Source organism: Molothrus aeneus, chromosome 14, assembly GCF_037042795.1.
Source record: "Molothrus aeneus isolate 106 chromosome 14, BPBGC_Maene_1.0, whole genome shotgun sequence".
Classification (NCBI taxonomy): domain Eukaryota; kingdom Metazoa; phylum Chordata; class Aves; order Passeriformes; family Icteridae; genus Molothrus; species Molothrus aeneus.
Window position 1 is genome coordinate 8,491,928 of NC_089659.1, and position 20,216 is coordinate 8,512,143.

A 20,216-nucleotide genomic window follows, 5' to 3' on the forward strand; every position below is an offset into this window, starting at 1 on the left:
AGTATGGTTTGCCATGGAGAAAAAAACCAAGCTGTGTGTCCCTCAAGGATGTGGAAATTGAATGATCCTTCCATCTTGTGCAGTAGTCTTCTTTGGAACCTCCAGATATGTGATCTTTTCCAGACCTCCTCTTTAAGCAGCACAATTCTGCCACTTTCCAGACTGTCACTTGCAGTGCCTCATGAGAACTGTTTAACTGGGGATTGAGATTTTTATTGTTATTTTATAAAATGTCTTATCAACTTGTGAGCAACTGTGATGCTGGTTGTACCCATTTTAATGATGTTTGAATTTTTAGAAACATCTTTTCTTCCATCTTACACTTTTTCAGTAAATACGTCTCTTGGCATAAGGGAAATTGAAGTGGGAGTGTGTTTCATTAAAAAAATAACATCCCTGTCAAATAAATCTGTACTTAATTAAATTTCCCCTGTTTTAACTGCAAATAGGAACAGATAACTGTGACAAACAAAAATAAAGAATCTTTAGGAATACTGACTTACCTCTGATAAGAACCATCTGGCATATGCTTATTCTTTCTTTTAGCTTATGCTTTACTAACAAGTTAGCATTTGGTTCACATTTCTTCCTTCTACTTTGGGCTTACCTAATAGATTAAAGATATGTAACTTGAAGACTAAAGCCCTATTTTAGGATTTTTTAAATCACTTTTTTCTTATGTACTGAAAAACATAAGGTACAACTAGCTTTTGCCTAGTAATTACATGAGCACAAACAAGTATTTGATCATTTGTAATTTTTAATTTTGTAATTAAAACTAATTTGATAATTTCCCTATTTGATAATTGTTAGAGGCTGAAGAGAAGGTGATAACTGGTTTACATTGTTAATAGTACAGCTGTGGTTATTATTATCTTCATAGCCAGCTATGTTAAGTGGGATTGCTTTCAGTGCTTCAGTATGTGGCCATAAAAATCTTAGATGACCTGGCAAAATGACCTTGGAAAAACAGTTTCCTGTGGAAAAATGTTCCTGTAGCTGTTTCCATTTCCATGTATTGCTGGACTCAGCTGTTTGTCCCAGGGCTGTGTGGATGTCTGCAGAGCACGGGTCAGAGGCTGCCCAAGGCAGGAGTGTGTGACCTGCACATCCCTGCTCAGGTCACCCAGCTCCCTTCTCTTTGCATTTCCTGTCTTTTGGAGAGGGCCAGCTGCCTCTTTTCCCACACTGCTTGTGCTGTGGGACTGCAGGGGATGTTGGGTGCTGTGGTTCAGATTGGGAATGTGGAGCTGTCCTTTCCAAGCTGCATGGGAGCGAATGTGGAGTTTTCCTTTTATGTCTACCCAAACTTTTCCAACTCCTCCAGCTGCACAGACACTGCACCTGCCTGCCAGGTGCCAGCAAAGAACAGGCTTCAACTTGGAGTCTGGTCCATGCTCCATATACAAGGTCGATCTGTGTTTTAAGTTTGCTGCTCAAAATGGCAGAGCACATGGATGGAGTTTAGCTCAGCCTGGCACCCTGTTTGAGAATAGAAATTCTCTTAGTAAAAAAGGCAACTTCAGGTCCCAATAACTCTGTGATTTGTGTTAATGGCCACATTTAGAATCTAATTGAGTCATAGGCACACACAATGAAAAATTGGCTTTTTGAATGGCAAGTGATCATATTAAATGTAAGTTGGTTCACTTCAACAAAGAATTTAAATAATTTCTCCTATACTTCTAATTATTTTATGTGTGGAAATGTTGATGTGAAAATAGATGTGAAGTAAACTGTGAACAGAAGAGTTATGAGGCTTTTATGTTTTCATTGGATTTGTAGCTACTTTTCCATTCCCTCAACAGATCAGCCATAGAAATATCCCCTGTGAAGAAGCTGCCTCTCTTCAGTCTTTGCTTAATTAGGGAGCACTGGGGCCAGTGTGGTTTTAATATATTACTGGTTTGGGCATTTGAAAACTTGTATGCAAAAAAGCTCTGACAGAACAACTGTCTTTTGATCCTGTCTGATCACAAGGCAACACAAAAATGGTCTGATTTTACTGCAGAGGAATAGAATTGATAAAAGAGATGGGGAGAGGAAATGTATTGCCACTTACCTTCTGGGGTCCTTTTCTGAAGGAGAGTAACACAGAAATTAAAGATTAAATAGTACATTTTTAATATCTCAAAATTTTTGGCTGCTCTTGGTCCCATCTGAATTGTCTTTAGCAAATACTTGTGATTCCAGGCTGAGATTTTTCTGTGGGGATAAATGAAGCAGAACAGCATCTTCTGGTAGAGTCTGCCATTGATTTTTATCCGGGTCATGTTCCTCTTTGCCGGTACAGTGGAGAATGATGCACAGGGAACTTCTCAAGGTGCTTCAGGAAAAGGGATCACCAGGTGAGAGGAGGTTGTGAGGTTGGACCTTTTCCACAGCTCTCTGCAGAGTAAACCCTTCCTCTGTTCCTATACATTACATTATTGGTGAAATGCATCAGGAAATGTTTATAGTCAAGGGAAGTTTGTACTAACACTGTGTCATGCAGCTAATCTGTTTGCATTCTAAAGAGGGAACACTAAGTTAGCTGCATTTTGCTCCAGATTCAAGTGTCTTATTAAATATTTATACATGGATTAGACTGTTTACTTTCCATCTCATTCTATAGTTGTATTGGGAAGATCCAGAACAGCTGGGATTTAGTGAAGTCTTAAGGAAAGTTTGCTTCAACTTTCCAAATTAAAGATTAGGAACTGACTGAATTACTGAGTATATGCAGGAGAGTTTTAAATCAAGAAATATAAGTTCTAGAAACATGTTTCTAAAATTGTTATAACAAAAATCTTTGTGAATACCAGATCTTGATTTCACTCTATTCTGCTGCATTTCTACACTTCTCATAGCAGTATCAGAAATACCAAAGAAATACCAGTTTCTCCTGGTTTAGCTTTGCTGGAGATCTGTTCTTTGCATTAGTGAAAACCAGTTGCTAGGAATCCTTAAGAAATCACTTGGCTGACTTTGGTGATGCTACTTTAGCTTTGTGCAAAAAATGGTAAATAAATGGGATCCTGAATTACAGTATTTCCAGTATGCTGGCTATGTAAAATACCCTTTTTTTAAGAGAGGCTGTAGATCTACCCTTAGTTTCCATATTTAGGTGTAACTAAATATGTAATTGATATCCAGAAGTGGAGATAAAGTGAGAACAGTTTGTCTAGGCAGAAAGCAGAAAGAATAGCCCAAATTTATTTCGCAGAGGATAATCCAGGCTCTTGGTGTGGAAACACTGATTCCCTGTGTATTTAATAGTTGTATCCACTGGAAGAAACATTAAAAACTTTAATGTTCTTTAAACTACAGAAGTGTGAGTGAAAAGCTTCACTTGTAGAATGAAAGCTACAGCTAAACAAAGTTGAAAGCTGGTTATTTATGTGTAAGTCATCCTAGGCTGTGCATTTTATTAGAGAAACTGGGGAGCACTACTTTTAAGCCATGGGTTTTGGTGTTCTCTCTCATCTTGCCCAACACTGGGAATGTTGGTGCTGTCCAACCATTTCACAAATCAGCAAGAACTTGTCTGATCAGCACTCACCTCCAGCGAGTGTCTGCTCACTTCACCATGAGATGTGAACATAGGAGACCTTTAACTCTTTCTCTTGAGTGTAGTGGCCTGGGGTCTTGGGCAGCTTGGAATGTAAGTGGCTTCTGAACAAATTTACACATTTCTTGGAGCTAGTGCCCTTTGCTTGCTCCTAAATGTCACTGCATGTCAGAAACTCCCTCCTAAACACAACTAGTTAGTCAAGTTACTCACTTTGGAGGGCTTCCAAAAACCATAGCAAGTACTGCTTGTCAGAACTGGTAGATTTTGCTAATTTCTGCTAAACATACAGGATTTGATCTCATTTCAGCTTTACAGGAGCTAATATTTTAACCACTGTCTTACAAGAGTGAAGGAGCCTTATTCTGGGAAGATGAAGAAGTAATGAAATGTGGCTATGACTAATAATGCACTTTACTTTCTTTCTGCTGATTCTGAGCTAATGCTTCCTATGTTTAAATTATTTTCCAAATATTTTGGGCAAGTTTTGCAAGTAAATAAAATCTAAATTTCTAGGTATGTACTCTTATAATCTACTTTGCCCCTGAGTTTGTTTGGATAGGATTTAAGAGTTATATGTGCTGTGTAAAATTTGTGTTCCAGACTAAACAAAAAATATATTTACAAATTGTTTGCTTAGTTTAATTTTTAATGTTCTTTCCACAGAAGGTACTGTTGGAGATACTATTTTGTTGATATATCAATGAAAAAAATATTGCTATATTTTCACATAACTTTTGTGCTGAAACCTAACAAGAAAAATTAATTGTGGAAGAGATTTTTGTTTCAATCAATTACTTCTTCTTTATTTATTACTTGATTAATTTTTCCTTGCATTGAACTTACATGCTACTAGAAATACTACACAGATTTCTTTCACCATCTCTGTAGAAGAACCAATTTATTCCTGTAAATTAGAAATATATCTGTCCTGTAACAGCTCTGGTAATGTGGGAGGTAAAGGCTATTTCCAGCGGAATTGGAAGGCACCATCCAACTGGATCATATTTTAAAAAGAGCATTTGTGCAAAGACTCTAGTTGCTTTGGTCTGGTGATTGTTTTCAATATTTAGAGTACAGCAGGGCCTGGGGCCTCAGTTACACATCAGGATCAGTTGTACTTTGTATAAACAATAAAAAAGCCTTGCACCAAATAACTTTTCTTCTAAGCATTAAATGTCCTGATTTTTTAAGGAAAACACACAGCTGGGACAAAACCATGGAATGATCCCAAACCAGCTGGACATAAGGGCAGATCTGGATTTCCTTCCATCTGTGTTCAACTGTGGAGCATTTGGATTTAGTGCTCACTGGAGACATAATAGATTAATAGACATTTAAAGATTCCTTTCATGGTCCTCAATTTAATTAAAATAACATTCCCAATATACACCCAGGCAAAGCTGAAGGATAAGACACTCAATGAAGAAGAGCCTGAGAATATTTTGGTAGAATCTGATTCAAGCAAGCAGAGGAGCTCAGGAGGGCTCTGCCCTGGAGCTGGCTCTGGGCTGGGAGTGGAGTGGGGCAGCAGCCAGCTGGCCATACCTGACTGGGTGAGTGTGTGCTCAGGACATGCAGCCTCTCAACAGAGTTAAGGAGCCATAAAAGCACCACATGACTCTGTGGAATGTCCTGTTTCTAATCATCACAGTGTGGATCAAGTTTTAGCATTCTTTTATTTAATTTACAGAAAGATAGGTCACTAATTTAACCCTTATTGGATGACTGAATGTATGTACACCACATAATTTAGATTTACTTACAGTCAGGGGTACAAAGTATCTTCAAGATAATGTGTTTCTGAGTGCTGGCCTGCTAAATACAGGGGGGATCTGATCTGTCCTGCTTTCATGGAAGGTTGCTAGATTTGGAGATACTTACCAAAAAAAAGCCTTTGAAGCTGCTGGAAAAGGATGTGCACTTCACTATTTGGAAAAAAATGTGTACTTCACATATTGCCATAGTGGAGAGGAAAATGAAATAGTTGGTACTAATAGTCAATTGTTTATTTGATAAATATAGTATGAGCTCTTAGCACTAGAAAGATGTAGTGATAGAAAAAAATCTATCAAAATAAATAATGTCGATTTGATACCGGTAATCACAATCTGAAGGAGTCCCAGATTTCTTCCCCTTTTGCTGCTGCATCTAGTATTGCAAAGACAAGGTAAATATTTTTTATTTTCTTTTATTTATTCAGCAAAGTTTCTGGATAGCTAAATTATCCCTCGGATAAAACAGCTGCTATTTCAGTTGACCCATAGGTGCTTTGGCACTGCAGTGTTACTTGTGTCAGTGGACAAATGTTGTTTCTAGAAAGCAAAGAGATGATGATGCAGCTTTTGAGACTCAGGTAAAATCCTGGTATTTAGGATGCAAGTCCTGTGCTCAGGCACGTCCTCTGTGAGAGCTGGGACAATGAAAGCCAGGCTCTGCAGCCTGCCTTTCCCATGGCCACCTGTGGAACTGCAGCTCAGCCTTCCTGGGTCTGTTTCTTGGATTTACCATTTGGAGCAGCAGTAAGATCAAGGAGGTGGCCACCAGAATCACATAATAAGCAACCAGCAACAGTCTCTGATGCACATCCTTTCATGCTGGAAACAAGGACCCTACATGCGGGATTGTTTGTTGACTTTTGTGGGCTTCCCTCGTGGGTACTCTTCAGCCTGTGCCACAAACTGAAGGTGGACAGTATAGTTGTGCTTCCTCTGTACTTCCTAACATTATCTCCTTTTATTTCTCAGATTCTTTTTTCTTTAGTCTCCTTTTATTTTCTATTTATTTATTTTGATTTCTAGCCTTGACTATTCAGCCTTCCTCAGTGGGATGATTCCTTTCAGGCTTTCCTTGGCAGACACTTGCAAAGCTGGCATTTCCAGTCAGTGGCAGATGTAAGACAACATTTCTGCTGATGCTGCTTCAGCCAAGCAAAGATGGGCTGTGCTGGCAGGAGCAGTGGCAGTGGAGGAGTGATGCCTGTCCCTGGCACAGGGCTGTGCTTCACTGCAGCCATCCATGTGTCTGTAGGGATGTCACTGAGAAGATACCACAGTCTTTATGTGATCTAAAACTCTGTAGAAGTGAATGTGTATTCATTGAACCAGCTCACTGTTCTGCTGTTCTTGCTGGCTAAAAGGCTGTTATAAATGCCTGTGGGGATTATCAAGAGCTAAGCCTGGTGTGAGAAGGGTGGTATGTATGTGTGGGCTCAGGGCAGTTTGTTGCACGCTAGGCAGCATGATTTGAAGCTTTAAAAATATCCTATGGAAAAGCATTGCTGCAGCTAGCTGTGGTTTAACTGAAATTGGAGTGAGTGCAGGAACAAGGGAGGTACAAAGCCAGTTTACAGCAGTGATCAAGAGCGGATTCTTTTTTTCTCTATTCTTTTAAAGTATGCTTTGCTTATTTTTCTCAAATGGCAGTTGGATGTTGGTCCTGGCTGATGGCTCCAGGGAAAGGGCTTAGAGTAGTTTGTGTAGCTCAACAGTGGCTGTTCTGGCTGCAAAAGGAGCACTGGCAGCAACTTCCAAAGAGTCCTGCTGAGTCTGTGCAGACCAGATCCACTTCCAGTGCTTGTCATCCCAGGGTTTCTGGGGGGTTGCAATTTTTATGAGCTGTGGGAAGGCTATTTGCAGATCTGAGACAGTTTTGGTTTCTCTGAAATGACATGTCATCATGTTGGCATGTAGTGACATTACTCTTTGATGTAATAGGACGATGTTGAACTAAAACATCACTTTATTGTGGCGTACTGGTCCCTATTTGTTATTTTTTAGCAGAGTTTGCTGTCTGAAACAAATCCATAGAAGTAGCTATGTGTGAACTTTGTATCTTTCAAACCTTAGATAATGCCTGTCATTCACTGTGCTCCGAGTGAGTGCAAAATACATGAGAAATACGATATCATCTTTCAGAACAATATGGCTACATCAACATAACAAAACCTGAGAGATGTCAGTATTTGCTGTTAGAAGAATATGTATGCAAAGAGGAGAAAAGCAAAAAAAAATTAATACCTACTATTTCTTAAAAAGATAAAAAGGGAAATACCTTGTTTTTGTAAAATGTGGTGTCTTTCTACAGACTTCTCCTGATTTCCATCATTATACTGTCCTGGTAACTTCTGAACTACTAAACAGACTTAACCAAAGCTTGGAGTTGCCAGCCCTCTGTAAGCTATATTGGAGTAAAGACTACTTTGCTCTCCTTAGTCTCTTCTAGACATCAAGATTAACTCCTACTAAAGGCTTCTGTTTTTTCAGGTGAAAAGCAGTGGATAAAAGGCATTCAATATCCTAAGATTTTTAAATTTATGCTGGTACTTCAGGACTTTTTTCCTTGGTTTTATTTTTAATTCTTTTAGATATGTAACTTTAAAGCATTCTGAAAATAATCAGAACCAATTGCAGCTTTTATTAGCATCTAAATTAAAACAACTGATGAGCTACCCTACCTCTCTCTTTGTCTTGTTGGCATGTTTGCTTAACTGCAGGATGCATTCCTAACCCTTAGGCTTTTCAGTTCTGCTGGGTGCAGCGAAGGCCATTTTCTGGCTTGCCATCCATCAGAACTGGGAACACTTTCACCTTTTATTTTGAGGAGGAAGAAGCTGCTGAGCTGATATGGAAATAGCAGGCTGGTTATTGTCTGTGAAAAGCTGCTGAGACCTGTGTGCAGGACAGCCCCAGTCAGGCTATCCTGTCATCATCCACAGATCGCTGATTATCACACACCAGTGTTTGTGATCTTCTGCAGTGCTGCTTCCTTCTGTCTCCCATCAAGGCCCAGTGAGCACAGACCGTGACAGGTAAAATCTTCTTCCAGACCTCAGATGCTCCCATACAAAGAGCCATGCTTAATCCCTGGCCTAGTGTGTAATTTAGTAATCTGCATGGTCATGAATTCCAGGGATATATGGGCAGGAAGCGCAGAGCAGTGTGGGTAGCAGAGCAGGCCTACAATGTCATTTAAGTCTTTGTTGTATTGTGTAGTGAGGGATTTTGGGGACAATGAGACCTGTCTGTCAAAGATTAAGCAGACTGGAAGTGTGGTTTATACCAACAAATGAATGAAGCTTTTTGGAGTGTTAATACAGCCACGCAGTAAATGTCCAAGGACTTAAACATACAATTTATGTGATGACAAGCAACATTGGAATAGATCATTTATTCTATATACCTTAGCCAGTGGGAATTCAACTAGGTGAAAAGTTCATTTCCGTCCTTACCTCGATCAATTTGCAACACTTATATAGGACAAGTGAAAAATCCTCTATTTTTCTCTCCCAGACTTTAGTTTGAAGTTATTTTTACTAATTGCAGTTTATTCTCTGGCACTGCCCAGTAAACCAGCTGCTGACTGACTGGCGCTTATGTTATCAGGCTCTGCAGTGAAATTTTGCCTGGACCCGCTCTGCTTAAGCCCCTAGAGATAACTGGAATCTGGCCAGATGTTATGTTAGTAGATATGCAGACCTCTGCTACTCTCCACTCCTGCTTTGGCCTGTGTATTTCCAAGCAATGTATGGATGAGAATTCACAGACTCCATTTTTTCCTTTAAAGTGAATTGTTTATGTGTTTGCAAAGCTCCCCTCGGCTCTGCTGTGTAACAGATCTCTGGGAAGAGGTTTTGTTCTAAATCTGCTATCTTGAATAAGCATGAGATGGTTCCCATCTGAGTTTTAAATCTTGACTAATATTATCTAGTCCAACAGATACTGTTGGTTTTAGCAGAACCCCGTGCAAGGAAAGCTGCTCAGACCTTTCTGAAGTGCCAGGAACATGCTGGGAGGGCTCTGGGAGGCAAAACGTAGGGGAAACTGCTTGCAGAGAATCTATTGTTTGCTGCTGACCCTGTACTGGCCAGATCTGTGCATGGCCTACTTTCCCTGCCTGCCTTTCTAACTAGAAGCATCCTTTGGGGCTCAATGACCTTAGTGGATAATGAGAAGTTTTGCTGTGTTTCTCCCTTGTAAACAGAATGTTTAGCATGTGAAACATGGTCTAGTGACTAAGATGGATACTTTTTCTAAAAAAAATGTGTGGAGGGGCTTTTTTGTTGTTGTTTGTTTTGTATTTTTTTTTCTTTTCCAAAAAAGAGGCTACTTTGTTCACTAGGCTATTAATGTTATACATGATATGGTAGTAAGTGTTAGGGGCAGTCATGCTGCATATATCACATGCCAGGCTCAGACTTGCTTTCAGAATTACATTGTACTCAGCACTAATTTGGTTGTAATAGCACAAACACTGAGTATCAGACAGGGGAAGGGACATGATAGTGCATCAGTAAGAACAAAAGGAAAAAGACAAAGATTGTTTTTCTGGAACATTGCTTAACTTACAGCAATTTACAGATACACATTTTCTGTGTAACAGTGAAATGCCATAGAATAATTAGATTAGAAAAATAATAGGACAATCCAGTATGATAAAATTGAGCCAAAAAAGCAGTCATAAGATTGTTGTCCAGAATAGGTTAGGCTGTGACTGGGATTACTAGCTAAAATAGAGGAAAGGTTCAGGTTTTAGATTCAGTTATCTCAGCATTTTACATGCTTTCTCTCTCAGGAATTTGAGACAAATAGAGAGAAACTCCTAGAAGCATAAATGGATGCCGACATTTAAATCTGCTTTTAGAATAGCGATGTTACACTTGGGATCCAAATTACTATTGTTCATCTTCTAATGATACACTTTGCATTCTGCAGAAACAGACAACACAATAACAATAATTGAAAAGTTTTATTTAATGATGATATCATTACCAACTGAAAAACCACAGCTATGTTTTATTCCAAATATGAAAAGAAATCTGTATTATTTTAGTTAATATTAAGAAATCTCTGCAAAAAATTCATCTTGATATTTAATGTATTGCAAAATGCAGTAAGACAAATGTCATTGATATGAACAGCCACATTGCTGACTAGAATATCTGCAGATAGACAAAGAGTAGAAAGCAAAGATTGAGCACCTCATATGAAGATTCAAAGACAAGTTGTTAAATATAGATTGTTCTCTTAGTCGTTAATTTTTCAGCCTTTAAACCAAAATAAGTTGTTCTGGTTTAGCTGGAATACCATGAGATGGTTGACAGCAACCCAGGAAACTTCTGTGAGAAGTGAAAAATAGGGAATTCCTCCCTCCCTCCGTCCATACAGAGTGCAGCTCTCATTTTCTCCAGATGCAGCCAGGATTCCCGTGGGCAGTGCCTGTGTGGGATGTGTGGCAGTGAGCAGCTCTGCCCCTCAGTGCACCAGGGAATCTCAAACCATCCTTTCTGCTAAGGAATAGCTGTGCTTGGAGAACATGGTACAGGCACTCACTTCCTGCTAGATCTACTCTTTGCCCACATCCCTGTTCAGCCTCTGAAGAAACACTAACTTTTCATAGCCCCTGCTTGCAAAGGAGAATTAGACATTTTTTAAAAAGGGTTTGTTGTAAAGGAAAGAACTGGAGAGGAGCCCAAAGCAAATTAACAGATCTGGACACAGCAGACCCTGCGGAGGTTTGGAGTCAGCTCGGCTTCAGCATGTGGCTGAACCCTCCCTGCCTTTCTAGATACAATGTCCTTTTAATAGTCTTAACAGGCCTGACACTGGCAGGATTTCACTTGCTCAGTACTCTACTTAATACAGCTAATTTTCTACTGACAACATTTTTTTGCAACAATGAATCTTCTGTCACTCCAGTCCATGGGGAAGGCAGCTTGGAAATGCCAGCCAGAGGCAGGGGGAGCAAGTTCATTGTCACTGCTCACTAAACAGTTCTTTAGAAACACACTGAGATTTCTCTTGGTTTGTTCTTTGGGGTGCTAGGGATAAATGGAAGGGAAAATAACACAACACTGTGTGTTCTTCTTTCCTCGTGAGCCCACAGCAGATCCCTGAACATTGTGTGTTGTAGGGGGTATCTTAAGGAGGGGCAGAAGCTGTGGGTTTGTGGGCAGCAGTACTGATGTGGCTGCCCACTAAGTTACTGTGATTTAACATCTGTTTTCCCCAGGAGACTTGTCTAATATCTGTGATTAATGTTGTGTCTTCCTCTGTAATGAGTTAAGTAAAACTCCTTTAAATTGTTTGTGGACAGTAACTTGCTTGATCTTACCAAATGTGTGGGAGAGATGATAAATATACACATTTATGTACTCATGGCCATGAGAGCCAGGGGACAGAGAGGCTGTGACCCTCACTTGTCATTCTACCATCCCTCTTGAGGGGACTGAGTGCCAAGGAGCTGCCACTTGGTCCTTTCCACTGCCATGCTCTCACCAGAGATGACCTGTGTGCATCCTGGGGAGGAGAACACTTTGCATATGCTACCCTGTCTGCTTTCCTGTACAGCCACCAGGAGAATGGAAAGAAGTTCTAGGGAAACCTTGTGTTTCTTCTGAAATAACTAATTCTTTTGTATTAAAATTCAGCTCAGGACTTATTCTGCTGTCAAGAGATGTACACAATACTCAAATTCTCTTCCTTCAATTAAGGGCAGAAAAATGTTATGACAGCTGCTGTCCTATGTGAACAGGTTGGGGAACTGTAAAGGCTTTCTAAAACATTTTTCAGAGATTAAGCACTGAAGGCTTGAGGGAGAGAATATGAACTGAGGTTGCAAAAGACCATAAAATCTCATAAACCATTCAAACCTTTGGCTGTACTATGCTCTTTTGTTCCTTGAAGTCAGGAATGAAAAATTGAAGTCAGTTAGACCTCACTTGCTTCAGCATTTTTGTTAAGTTTTCATAATTGAATATTTCAATATAAGCCCTATTTTTTGAATGTTGATGAGTGTAATGTAGTGCCAGAGCTCCATGAGGTGCAGCAGCAGTTCCTGCTTATGTTACCTCCTCCTTCATGTCTCATTTCCTCAGCTGCCTCTAATTCAGGCTTAAACATGTGCATGATTTCAGAGGAGTGCCTGTTGTCAGTCTCATGTGCTGTCTGCACGAATTGTCTTCATTGACAATGAATGTGTATGAAGCTTGTACTGCTCTGCCAATTGAAAGCACAAAAAGGCCCTAAAGATATCAGTCAAGGTAGCAAAAAGAGCTTTCGCTGGGGCAAATAGCAAAAATTGAATCTCAGATGTCCAAATATCACCTGGGGCTCACGGCCAATTGGCTTAAACAAACAGTGGGTAAGCTGGGGATTCAGGGGTGATCACCTCTGCTCTGGTGACACTCTGCAATGCAATTCATCGGGATCTAGTCTCTGCAAATCTTTTCTTTTGCTCAAAAGATGGTATAATTTTGACTGTTCATGAAAAAGGCAAGTAAATGTAATTCAAATACATAATACAGCTCCTTAAAAATAAGCTATAACTCATAATTTTCATTGGTTATTTGTTTAACTGAATACAATGTAAGTTATCACTCTGCTTTGTAAATCCTGCTGCTTGTTCTTTATTTTTAAAATCCCCATAACTCCAATCTTTCTGTTGCTGCAGTGCCCATCATTGTGGGTGTTTCCTGTGGCTCCCCTCCTGTCTGGAGCTCAGCACAGGAGGGCTGTGGCCTCAGTGGTGCTGCTCTCACACAGATGTTACAGCCCACAAGGGCTCTCACAGGCTTTCATGTTATCTGTCCTCTCTGGGGCCTGGAACCATTCCACAGGAGCTTATTTCTTATCTAACTTGGACATTTCACAACATCAAAGCAAAAAAGCAACCAAAGTTGAAGTCATGCTTTTTCACTTTCATACATTTTTCATAGTTGCTTCAGAAAGTTGTGAAGTATAAAATGGAATAATTACTCTCAGTTCATATTGAGTCACTCCTGGCATTGTCCATAGTGGGGAAAAAGATGACAGTATGTGGTCTCTTTGTGTGTTTTAAATAGAAATAGCAAATATGTGGAATTGATTGGATCAGGATGTTTCATGAAAGCTTTTAACTGGAAATCAAACATTCTAAGGAACAAGCTTTTCATGGATTTAAATATCCAATTAAAAAATACAGATATTCTTAAAAATTGTCTAAATTTCATCTATAGTTCTGTATTTATAATGTGGTAAACCATCCTTTGCAACTTTGTTACTGAAGTATGGGATTCATCAAATGATTTGTGGAATCAAATTCCAATAATTTTTTAAGCAGTTAAAAAACCCATATATATAAATATACACACATACATACATATACATGCACACAGACATTTTTTATCACCCAGAATTTCTACTTGCAGTCATGTCTAGTCAAGCTTAGTGGAAATAACACAAGTCTTTTTTGAAAATGGATTTTATCATATGAATTAAAATTTAAAATTGTTATAAGACCCAGCCTGCAGTTGCCCATTACTAAATTAAAAATTAGTCCTGAGATGACCAGAGCAGCCTTGATAGTTGGCAGTATGAGCATGCCAAAGGCTGCTTTGCATAAACAGAAAACTTCTGAAAGGCATTGTGATACTAAAGAATTTCATATGGTACATTAAAAAATTGTCTCTTTTGTTGAAATTAAATGAAAAAGAAATTCACCCTAATATTCTTCCTTAAACAGAGAACAAAACAGAAAAAAATCCCAAACAATGGCATTTTTGGGAGGATGCTGGATGAAGCGGGATTGTTGCACAGGATTTTTTTTCTGGGCCATTATTTCTGTGTGCACACACAGTTTTTTGTAATCTTCTCATGCTGTGTAGGTAAAAAGCTGTGTAGAGGAGCAATGAATTATCTGACAGAAATAAAGGAGCCATTTTTAACTTAGGACTTCCCCGACATTTTTAGAAGAATAATTTTCTTTAAAAGTACAAAGCGTTTTTCAGTAGAGAGAATAATTACTTACTCTGGAATGTAAGCAGGGCACTGGATACCTGACCTGTAATTTAGGAAAATGGTGGAGGGGTTTTCATCAGTAATTATTATTATTACAGTAGAACTGTGGGGCCCCAGCTGAGAGCAGGACTCTGTTGTGCTACTCCCTGTCTATCTAGCAAGAGAGAACCACTGCTGTGGGAATCTTGCTGTGGAGACAGAGCTGACCAGAGAGGAGAGGGGAGGAAGTGGAGGTGGGAAGCTGAAGGTTGGCCCAAGACTGTGCTGCTCACAGTGGACATGGTTGCCTTGCACTGGTAAGTCACTGACAGAGCCCTCATCTGAATTCAGGGAGATCCCTGGGTCAGCTTTTGTTACCTGGTGGCTCTCATCAGGGAGAATGTCCCTGGTTTAAATGGGAAATGCAATCTGTGTGTGTGAAAGAGCATCTTGAGGGACCAGTCCCTTGGACAGGCTGTCCTGTCCAACAGGAATTGGGTACACAGATCTTCCTTAAAAGTTTCAGCCTTAGAGTATGCAGTGTATGGGAACATGCATTTTTAGGGCCAGAATGTAATGAGTTAATGGTTGGTTCACCTTTATGTCATCAAACAAGTATAAGATGCTTCAAGCTACAAAGCATTTGCTCATGAAGTAAATGTTTCACTAACAATCTTTTGTGTCAATAAAACATGTTTTATGGGGCAAATAATGGTGAAGGAATAGAGAATGTGAATGAGAACCTTTTAAAAAATTTGGTCTCTGAATTCTCATAGAGAAGGAACCACATGTTAGTTTCAGAAGACATGAGTATATTTAAATTCAATTACTCTTTTCATACACAGGACCTTAATTTTGCTTAGAAAATGAATAGTTCTTTTGCTGCTTGAAATATGGCAGTCTACAAATTTGCTAACAAAAGTAGGAATCAGTTCTGCCCTTCCTGATCAGTAGTATTTTCTGCTCAGTTACCAGAGCTGCTAGATTTGTCTTAGTGGGTTCCAGTGTTTTTGATGGTGATGAATCACTGAGTTGGCATTTGACAGTGACTTAGGCCAGTTGAATTGCTCCCCAAGTAAGTATGTACTTGGTTTTTTTTGTCCCAGAAATAAGGGGCCTATCCAGTGGTTCCATAGCACTTCCATGTGTGTTCCTTTACACAGTGACAAATCAAATAGATTCATGCTTTATTCTCCAAGCTCACAGAGGCAATGGGAAATAAAAGAATCTTAGGAATTTGCAGTGCTATGTGTAGCAGCTCTGCTTCAGTGGGCGAAAATTTACGTGGGGTTTTAGAGTTGGCAAAAGGGGTAGGGACAACAGAGAAACTGTGATGTGTTGGGTTGGGCAGCAGCAGAGGCCCCATCATTACCCATTGTTCAAGCCTTTCCTCATGACACCCTGGGACACAGGTGAATTTAAAAGGGTGTAATGAAAAAGGTACATGTTGCAGAACCTTTTCCATCTTGAAAGACACTGCCATCAAATTACACTTTCAGGCTGTTTGGTTTTACTGCCTGCTGCACTGTGGTGACTCAGAAGCAATGGGAGGTTCCTTTTCCAGGCATTCTTTGCTCTTGCTTACCACACATTGAGAATGGAAAGCTGAATGTCTGAGCCAGCTGTGTATTTGTAACGGTTTGCAATGGATATGTGCAGAACAGAGATGCACATGATTCATGCTGAACTTGTGACACAAACTTGGTAAGAATCCAGAATTATCTATGAAAATGCCCAGGTATATAAAAAAATAACACTATTTTTACCAGCATCATATTCATTACAGACAGGCATCTCATTTAGTGCTGCTGCATTGTAAAAGCCTGGTGCACAAATATGTTTGAGAATGCAGGTCGTAGATTTCACATATGAAATTCTAGTGGGCATTTGAGAGAACATTCACAAGTCACAGTAATGTCATTGGCTTTGTTATTGCTTGGTGTTATTAGCATTCTATAATTTTCCTATTTTTAAAACAATTATCATACATCTGGGAAACCAAAACACTTGCACTGATTGCTAATGGCTTTTCTGCCAGTTACTATGTAATATATGTTGAACATTAAAGATTAAAAATAGGGACCTCTGTTGATTCGTTGTAGTGTTTGATGTTCTCCACATTTTATATTTCAGCTTGTCCTCACTGCTAGGAGTTGTTTCATCCTTTTTATCCTTTGGATAAGTAAGAGCAATCCTGGTGCTAAAGCAGAGTAAAGACTAGGTAAGCACATTGAGGTCAGACAGCAGTTCCACCTGGCATTGAGCTCTGTAAGTTTACCTTGTGGTAAAACCTGAGTCTTCATTGTGGTGTTATCCTCGAATTGCTCCTGCATGCCACTGTGCCTGCTCTTTATAATGCTCTAATCTTGGAACAGTTCATGGGAGTGCTGCTGAGTGATGAAAAATACTGCTTTTTTAGCAGTGAATGCAAGTCCTTTGTTTCAGCATAGAAAACATGATTTCCATCCACACAGACTTCAAAAGAAACAGTGGGAATTCTTGAGAGCCTAATTATCATGGCATAATCACATTATCAGAGATTTTAGAAGCACTTTACTGTGTCCTTATGCTTTAGTGACACTCCAAGGGACTGGACAAAATCTTCAAGTGCTGTTAAAATCTTTCTCGTAGGGCACTAATGGAGGAGAGAGCCCTGAATGGGGCTGTGGGCCCTGCAATCACAGAGAACATATTTAATTCTTCTGTCAGAGAGCTGCTCATCCAAACACAAGCAGAAGGTGTAGTTGCTTGTCTTTATTCTCCAGTCTAGGTATATTTCTCAGAGCCACCTGCACCAGAGCAAAACAAAAGCCTCCTAAAATGTTAATTCCCATCAGTTCAGTCATTGTGAAACACTGTCATTAACCAGGCAATCAAGCTAATGGAATACAGAAGTATTAGCAATTCAAACAAATGAGGAATTCACAGTGTGTTTTCTCTACAAACTTGGGCCCTTGGATGCCATTTCTTTTGTGAGAGGTAAGTAAGACTGTAAGTGTAACTGTGCCCATTTTCAGGTTATGCCTCAGCACTGCTGTGATGCCTTGAGGTAAACAGTCCACAATCCATGCTTTGTAATTGAATTGTTGCCTGAAAGCCTCTGAATTGCTTGTGATTATGGGAAATTCAGTCATCAGCTTTAACTTTTTTAAGTGAGAGCAAAGCACGTGATTTTTAACGTTTCTTGTTGTGTATGGTTGCCAAGGACAGCTGAAGATTTGGGGATTAATGTTCTGATTATATAGTTTCCAATATAAAAGATTCCATTGATAATTAGCTCAGAGTGAAGAAAGCTAAAAATAATCAACATAAAAGCCTTTTCAGATGTGAGTCTGTGCCTCTGGAAGTGCACACTATGGACAGTGTCTAGACAGAAAAGGTATGAAATATCAAACATGCACTTGACCTCCGTTAAAAGGCCAGGATGAAACAATCACACCAGACAGAGCGATATGGGAGAATTGTTGCAATTAAAAGAAAACTACAACAGTGAAGAAAGACACATGGAATATGGGAAAAAATATTTTCGCCTGATCAGGTACTAAAAATTATCTTGGAAAAAGAATTTTTAAAATCATGTACACTTTGTTTCACTTTGCTTGATTTTAAACATGTAACAATGCGTTTTTAAATTAACAGTAAAAGTCTTTTTACCTGCCAAGCCATGAGTCAGGGCTTTGTATGTCTCCAGCTGAGACTACTAAAACACTTGCAGCAGGGAGCTGCATTCCTTCTGCTGTTTTACAGAGTTGGGGAACAGGGAAACACTTCCATGGACATGAGAATTAAAAGGAAGGGGGATTATGTGGTGGAATTATTAAGGTGTGGGGATTTTTTAACTTCCTCCTGTATTTTATTTAACAGTAAGTCTTGATCCTTTACGCGGGCAACTTTGTGTGATCCACTGATTGTCTTGTCGGTGAAAAGCATAGCAATAAACCGTATTTTCTGCTGGTACTGTGGGAGCTTAGCGTGGTGTCTGTGCTGTTCTCTGGGCACGGCCCCGCAGGGCGCTGAGGATGCGGTGACGCCGGCTCCTACCAGGCGCTGTGGGCGCGGTAACACCGGGCCGGGCGCTGCGAGCGCGGTAACGCCGGGCCGGGCCGGGCCGGGCCGGGCGCTGCGAGCGCGGTAACGCCAGGCCGGGCGCTGTGGGCGCGGTAACGCCGGGCCGGGCCGGGCCGGGCCGGGCCTGGCGCTGTGGGCACCTACGAACCGGGCAGCGCCAACCCGCGGGGGCCGCGCCCTCTGCCGGCAGCGCCCGGCTCTGCACCCGCGGCGCGCTCCTCTCCCTCCTGCGCTTGGGCTCCTCCGGGCAAGGGGATTCCTGACAGCGACCCCGCACTCTGAGCGCTGCGGCGAGTCCGGGGAACGGCAGCAAGGCCTTTCCTTCCCATCACACTTGTGCTCCAGATTCAGCTGAAGGGTCTGCAACACAGGTGTGAGGGGAAGCGCCTGGAGGTGGAGCTGGGCTTGTTCTTGTGGCGAGGTGGGGATCGGAAATAGCCTCAAGTGCCAGGGGAGACTCAGGCTGGGTAGTAGGAAAAGATTCTTCACTGCAAAGCGTGGTTAAGAAGTGGAATGTAGTGGAGTCACCGTGCCTGGAATTGTTAAATGAACAAATGTGGCACTTGGCAATATGGTTTAGTGTGCATGGTGGTATTCAGTCAAAGGCTGGACTTGATCTTGGAGGTTCTTCCAGCCTTAACGATTCAGCACATCATCACCAGACAGTTTAGGGAGGTGGTTGTCCTTCTCTACTCTGTGTTGGTGAGGCCCCATCTCAAGTCCTGTGTGCAGTTTTGGGCAGTCTTTATCTGAAAATGGACAGGGAAAACTTTAGGATGTCCTAACTACCCAGAGAGGTATCAAATTGCATTAAAAGTTGAGTTGGAAAGAGTAATTACAAAGGAGTTTGGGGACACGATGCATTGACTTGTTTTTAATGTCTATTAGGGTCGACCGGGACCAATTGGGCTTCAAGGACCGATAGGAGCACCTGGATTTGCTGGCCCAGAAGGTTTGCCTGGAGCCAAAGGTGAGAGAGGAGCAGTGGGCCCTCCTGGACCAGCTGGACAGAAAGGTGACAAGGTAGGCTCAGCAGTGACTCTTCTGTCCCTGCAATAGTTCTATGGTCTTGTGTATATTTTTGAGTGAATAAAGATAATCTTGGGCTATATGTCCAGGGATAAAAATACAATGGCATTTCAACAGTATCTTTAGAGAATTGTCTGCGCTTATTTTTGGATGAGAATACACATGCTAAAGCTACTGAACAGTGTAGCCATCTGATAGGTGAGCTACAGCCAAATGAGTTTTGCTGTTGCAAGTAGTCTGTCACTTCACATGCCCAGGGGTAGATGGCTATTATCCACACTCTGTTCAGGGAGACATGGGGCTGGTTCCTGTGTAGAAGACCCTGAGCTAGTGTCTAGAAAAGCAAAAAGAATAGGTACTAAACAAATTCTGCAGTTCAGTTTTGCAGGTGCAAAGTTATTTCTAACAAAAAGAATACAATAAACGACGTCATAATAAATAAAGTAGCCCATAAGGTATAGGTGTCAATGAACGGTGCAATGTGCATGATTGGAAACAATTTCTTTGCACTGAAAAAAATCCATTTACTCCAGAACTGTTTCTATCCCCTGAAGCTATACATATGCAATACCAACATGCCATAAGATTCTCTCTCTTCATCCCTTGTGGGAGAAATGTATTTTACCTTTCCAAAGGAAGAACAATTTAGGGAATTCTTGCACAGTCTGTTTTGCTGCTATTCAGAGCAGAGCAACAAGGTATGGCAATTACTTGCAGCTTGGGCAGTATGAAGTTAATGCAGTGGTCTGCATACCTCTAGGAGTCCTATCCAACTATAGACAGAAAAATATGTAAGTTTTGTTGAAACTCTTGGA

The 20,216-nt window shown here is 40.6% G+C and overlaps 1 protein-coding gene across 1 annotated transcript in view; it reads left to right on the plus strand.

Moving 5' to 3' along the window:
• Positions 1–17,756: 17,756 nt before the first annotated feature.
• COL4A6 (collagen type IV alpha 6 chain) overlaps positions 17,757–20,216 on the plus strand; it is a 42,594-nt gene continuing 40,134 nt past the window's right edge. The window contains exons 1-3 of the mRNA XM_066559791.1: positions 17,757–17,842; positions 18,232–18,391; positions 19,261–19,395. Of these exons, the coding sequence (XP_066415888.1) occupies positions 17,757–17,842; positions 18,232–18,391; positions 19,261–19,395 (381 nt within the window). The remainder of the gene's footprint in view (positions 17,843–18,231; positions 18,392–19,260; positions 19,396–20,216) is intronic.